The sequence below is a fragment of the Capsicum annuum genome, chromosome 2 (assembly GCF_002878395.1).
Source record: "Capsicum annuum cultivar UCD-10X-F1 chromosome 2, UCD10Xv1.1, whole genome shotgun sequence".
Lineage (NCBI taxonomy): Eukaryota > Viridiplantae > Streptophyta > Magnoliopsida > Solanales > Solanaceae > Capsicum > Capsicum annuum.
Window position 1 is genome coordinate 78,090,477 of NC_061112.1, and position 6,199 is coordinate 78,096,675.

A 6,199-nucleotide genomic window follows, 5' to 3' on the forward strand; every position below is an offset into this window, starting at 1 on the left:
AACTGTTTCTGTCTGCTGTATTTTTGAGAAACGCAGAATGTAGAGAAAGTGGTAAAATTTGATGGATTCTTTAGTGCTCTTTGCATTAAGAATCCGTCGACGCATTTGTTGTGGAATATTATACATCAGGTGGTTACTGAACACAGCATTTAGAAATGTACTGGTAGCATAATACTGGTCATCACTCGTGTCCTTACAGTTTAAGCACCTTCCAGCTAAACTCTGTGATGCGGTTGTTAAATATGGCATTCCTAGATATGAAGGATCTATAAGAAAAGAAATTCTCCAAGCTCTGCAATTTCAACACATCGGTACATGAAAAATCCTAGAAATAAGAGGTGCAGGCAGACTACAGTTTCTAATGTTTCATCCAAGAGAATTTTGGTTCTGCACTGCACCATCAGAACTTCAAGTAATATTTGCAACTCCTATCAGAGTCGTGTAAAAGGAACAAAGAGTAGGCTTGTCCATGCTCGCAATGATTTATGATCATTGGAAACTCATATCATAGATGCTATCGCTTCGTATTACGTAAAAGAAGAGAATAATTCCAACAATGTGAAAAGGCAACAACAATCACTCAGAAGTTCCCCAATGACATTCCACTATTACCGGGAAACTGTTATGAAATGAACAGACTTTAACTGAATCTGAAACCATGTGGCACAAGCTAAAAGATAAATAAGGAGCTTACTCGTTCAATAGCCTCACGCTCTTCAGGTGTGACAGTCACAGCTTGTGGTATAGCTCCTGCCGGCTGCCCAGGCACATTCCTGATAGCACCATATAATGACAAATCAGCCTCATACAGATATGGATATGTCAAAGAAAGGAATTTGGACAGCTAGAAGCTAAAGTTACTGCATATGATATGCATCCAGCTCCCCAATGCAAAACAAGAAGTTCTCACCCTTCCCCCTCAACGGGTTCATTGATGAGGCGCAAAAAGTCAGCTTGATGTTCTTGAATCAGCCGCATCAATTGAGGATTTTGCTTACCCAACTCCTGGAGCATAGGCTGCATGGTAAAAAACATAAGTTTTCCAGGTTCCAGAAACCATTTGTAAAAACTTTGAGCAAACCAAAAAAAAAAAAAGCCACGTGTGTGTCATACCTGCAATATCTGTGGGTTTGCTTGCACCATTGCTCGAAGGGCTTGAAACTGTTGAGGAAAAAAGAGGCTATAAAATTATGCTTACAAATTTAATAACCAATTTTACAAAGGCGGGCATGTGCACCTGCGGACTATTACTTAAGAAATCCAAATTTCCGGCTCCAACATTTGAACCCACATTTGGAAGGCCCTGATAAATTTGAGATCAATTTTTAGCATTTTGAATAACAAGTGAGCACAAACTTAAATTTTCTGGTGGATTTCACCACCTGAGGAAAGAGATCCAGAGGATTAGCATTTGGCCCACCGGACGGAACTGCTGGCTGTGAAGACTGAACTGGAGGATTTACTGCCTGTCCACTGGCAGGAGCAGCAGCAGCAGGCGGGATTTCTGCTTGCTCAGGAATACCCTGAATGGCATTAGTGTACTTTGAAGTCAATAAAAAGATGACTATAGAAAACAAATAAAATCCTAGAATCTAGCATAACACGAGCACTAACTGCCAACAAAAGGTGCACATTTTCCTACTTAATGAACTAATAATATTTTCTGGGTAAAGTAACTACAAGAGAATATGAAACTTCAGGAATGCTACCATAGAAGGGCATTGCAATGCGATGCACAAAGTAAAGAACAATTCAAGTGACTATAAACTCACGGAGTATAAGTATTCAATAGCTCTCTCCGGATTGTTATATGCAGCACGTAGAGCACGCACAACCGTATCCCGTTCCCAACTTCCACCACCCATATCAAGAATCTGCTGAACCGTAGTTTCTAAGGTACTTCCAGCAACAAGATTTGATGCCGCTTGGCCATACACATCCGTCACAGGACTGTTCGACAAAGAAAGTAATATGAAACATGACCCAACTAATCACATAGCATCACCAAAAAGTAATTTCTAGTCCAAGATATCATATGTACTCACTTAGCAGCAGCTGGCGCAGGAGTAGGAGCAGACTCAGGAGCAGATTGTGCACTAAAAAAACAGATAAGCTTAAGCCAACGTAAAACTTGATTCCAAGTATCTTCCAACCGAAGTAAATAGTTAAGGGGAACAGAAACTCACGGTGGCATACTAGCAGCCGTTGCTTGAGGTGCTGCTACTGTCTGTGTAGGTTGGCCTGTGGATGTTGCAGGTTGGGCCTAGTCAAACAGAAATCATCAGCTCCCAAATAACCAATACAGATTCATACAACCATCTTTAAATCGTTCAAAGCATGACATATTAGACCTCAAGTGCCCCAGAATAGCACAAGTAATATAACCATTTCCAAGCCTCAGCAAATCATTCTCTTTCAGATCACAATTCAACTATAGAATTCATAAACCAAACACATGTCCTTCCATATATGAGTACAAGTGTAGGTTACAAAAGCAATCACCATCACATGTTCTTTGCAACAGGATAACATCAAACAGATGTGATCAACTATCAAATAACCATTATAGATTTTCTTACAATCATCATCAAATGGTTCACAACATAAGATGTTAGGCTGTGAGTGACCTAGACATAAGGGAATGTCAGTTGTTGATAATTTTGTCCGCAGCCAATCGTTCTCGAATGGGGCCATTCAAGGATGTAAAATATCATATTGTGATAAAAGAACCAATTAAAGGAAGGTAATTATCGCAACAGAAAATGTATATATATAATTTAGAGGAAGCTGAATTCAATCTCAATCATCACACTAGAAACAGATATAGTCAAGTCCAGCCGTGGAAGAAACTGCATCAAAGAAACCAGCGAGTAAATAAGCTCTCACCGAATTTGAAGGTGCTGGCTGTGCAGCTGAGGCTCCACTTGTTGAGACCTTATTCTACAATGATCATGGGAGGAAAAAATTGGAGATGAACCATTAGCAGACAAAATAAACAGAAAAATATGTATTCACACAGCTCATGGAAGCATGAATTACCCCTAAAATCATCCGGAAAGAGCAACTATTTCTAACCAAACAACAGACAAACCCTGTGTAGAGCACATACTTAAAATTACTATGAAGAATTGGTACCTTGGAAAGCATTACAACAACAAAACTACTTTCAGCAACTTTGTTTTCCTCCAATGTTGTAGTGTCCTTGAGAACTTTACCCTGGTGGATAAGCATCTGTTGTGGAGCGGGGTAGACATCTGGACCTTGAGCTGTTTCTATGCTTTTCTTCACATCAGCAACCTGAATATTTATAAAATGGACCGCATCAGTTTGTGCAACAGAGGAAAAAGAGAAAGAAAGCACTGAAATTTTTTTTTACAAAAATGAGTAAATATCAGGGCTTGGTTGCTGTACCGATCTCTCTTTATTGCTAAATTTAATCTATTTTTAAACAAGAAAGGGTGTATTGAATGTGACTGTACACAAAGAGGACTTCAGCTAGGGAAGAAGAATAAACAGAAAAAGGCTAAATTAGGAAGGGGGAGTAGTAACTGCTGCACAAGCTCTTTCAACCCTGTCTGCACACTATTCTTTGCATTAAACAGAAGGAATGGAAACCACAAAGATACAAAAAGGAAAAAGAAAAAAAAGGAGTATCAACGAAAAAACAAACATAAGAAAAAACAAAGCAGAGAGTTCTCTAATTCAATGGATGCAGATTCAATGGATGCAGGAAGTTTTACCATCTTCATACAATGTAATTCTAATTCTTGTCTTCTACCACTTGGAAAGTTGGCTTGAGTAATTGTAGCTTAGAGCACACCCGGGTCAAGACCAAATTGCATACACAAGGAACTTATTTGGCTCCGTTTGGCCATGAAAATCATAATTTTTCGGAGGTGGAGTTGGAGTTGAAGTTGAAGTTGGAGTTGTGTTTGGCCATGAATATAAATTAAAGTTGGTTTTGAAATTTTGTGAGAGAAGTATGAGTGAAAAAAGTGAAACTTGTTTTCACTTTTCCAAATACAATTCCGGAATTGTATTTGGAATTTTCATGGCCAAACGCATCTTGTTTTCACTTTTTTCACTAAAGTGAAATAATTTTCAGAAAAAAAGGAAATAATTTTCATGGCCAAACGGCTACAAAGGTAGTGGATCCTACAAAGTGCTTAAAAAGGGGCAGTGGGCCTAATTCAACTCCAAAAGCTAGCTTTGGACCATACTACATTCTCAAAAATAGAGAAACACCATTAACACAACCAATGGCTCGGCTAACATTTAAAAAAAAACAATTAAAAATCACTCCCAAGTCCAAACTCAATCGAAAGCACTCCCAACTACCCTCACAAGAAAAAACAATAATTTGTTTCCTTGAAAAGTAAGGGACCTGCACCAAGTTTCCACCAGTTTAACTTTACAAAGAAAATAATAATTTGAAGCATTCCTTACAACCAAGGTTTTGTGCTCATCATAGTGCTAAACATATAGCTGGGCACTATAGAATCTACTCAATAGTAAATAATCATTTACCCGAATCCAAATCCAATTCTACTTGAAGATTCAAATCTAATCAATAGTAAATAATCATTTACCCGAATCCTAATTAAATTCTACTTGAAGAATCCAATCTACTCAATAGTAAATAACCATTTACTCGAATAACCCAAAACCAATTCTTCTTGAACAATCCAATCTACTCAACAATAAATAATCATTTACCCGAATAATCCAAAACGAATTCTACTCGAACAATCGGCGTAAAATTAACCAGCATTCTATACTATCAATTCACGAATCAAAACTAGTTCAATATTACTTGAAACAAAACCCTCCCAAACTAAAAGTTGCCACTCTGGAGCGGTAAATGCTGCTCTCAGCCATGTCGCCACTAACTTTGACTAGAACTAAATATAGACTAATTTTTTTGTCACAAGTCCACACTCATTATTAATACAGAGGACTCAAAACCCTGAATTTGCATCAGAATCTGCTCAATAGTAAATAATAATTTACCCAAATCCAAATCCGATTCTACTCTAACAATCCTCATAAAATTACTTAGCAGCATTCTATATTATCAATTAACGAATCAAAACAATAACTTCAATGTTACTTGAACCAAAGCTGATGCGCTCTCATAATGCCGCCACTAGCTTTGACTCGTCGAATTATACATAGTTAGCTTATTTTTTGGTTACAATTCCACAGTCATTACTACAGAGGAGCATTCGGTGACTCTGTTATAGTAATCGGTGACTTAAAACCCTAAATCTGTGTCAGCTGCTTTGAAACCCTAATCAAAGCCCCATCGCAACTACAACAACTCACACATGAAATTAAGTGAATTATGCATCACAAAAGATATATATAGAGATCGATAGGTACCGTGTCTTCGGGTTTCACTTCGATCTCGAAGTGCGTGCCTTTCAAAGTCTTCACAAAAATCTTCATTGTTCTCAAACTTGTTTACACCAGCGACTACGCTTACGGTCACTGCCGGCGGGCGATGAATAGGTGAAGGTTAACGAATGTGCTGTTATAGAAATTTTTGCACACAGACGAAAAGGCTTAAGCAGCCAAACAAGGGTAGCTAATGTCTCTATCACGCTTTATATACCCTGAAAAAAGAAGGGTAATGATTTGGTCACTGCTAGGTTTCGTCACAGCTTAGAGTCCACCAACAATGTGATGACACGTCAGATACAGCGGTGTTTGTGGATTACGTTGATTTTTGACAAATCCTAGTAGTATGCTACTTTAATTACTTTTGTGACCATCTAAATGTGTTTATTTACAACATACAATTATACAAGTGTTCAAGATGTTTTATTCGCAACAATATATCTATAATTTATGTCGATAAATTATATCTATATCTATAATATATATATTACTTAATTTTGATGAAATAATTTTATTGACCCTTGTATTTATCCGAATTTGTAAAGTGAACATCTCTACTTAGAGTTTTGTCATCTGAAATCCCTCAACTCAATAAAACTCAACATTTTAAATTATATTTTGGTGTATGTAACACAATTGCTTTCACATCATTTTTAAATGCTACATTCAATTCCACGTTATTTTTAAAATGTCACATAAAAAGTTAAATATTAAAATAAATTTAATTAAATAAATAATTTTTACAAATTATAGAATTTTTCATTCCAAATAGTTGAAATTCCTCTCCAATTAATTTAAA

The 6,199-nt window shown here is 37.0% G+C and overlaps 1 protein-coding gene across 1 annotated transcript in view; it reads right to left on the minus strand.

The window, feature by feature from the left end:
- LOC107858603 (ubiquitin receptor RAD23d) overlaps positions 1–5,590 on the minus strand; it is a 9,862-nt gene extending 4,272 nt beyond the window's left edge. Inside the window, exons 1-11 of the mRNA XM_016703333.2 lie at positions 5,383–5,590; positions 3,136–3,297; positions 2,887–2,940; positions 2,187–2,263; positions 2,046–2,096; positions 1,773–1,950; positions 1,383–1,523; positions 1,238–1,303; positions 1,114–1,161; positions 911–1,017; positions 695–773 (exon numbers count right to left, since the gene is read on the minus strand). Of these exons, the coding sequence (XP_016558819.2) occupies positions 695–773; positions 911–1,017; positions 1,114–1,161; positions 1,238–1,303; positions 1,383–1,523; positions 1,773–1,950; positions 2,046–2,096; positions 2,187–2,263; positions 2,887–2,940; positions 3,136–3,297; positions 5,383–5,448 (1,029 nt within the window). The 5' untranslated portion in view covers positions 5,449–5,590. The remainder of the gene's footprint in view (positions 1–694; positions 774–910; positions 1,018–1,113; positions 1,162–1,237; positions 1,304–1,382; positions 1,524–1,772; positions 1,951–2,045; positions 2,097–2,186; positions 2,264–2,886; positions 2,941–3,135; positions 3,298–5,382) is intronic.
- Between the last annotated feature and the right edge of the window lie 609 nt (positions 5,591–6,199).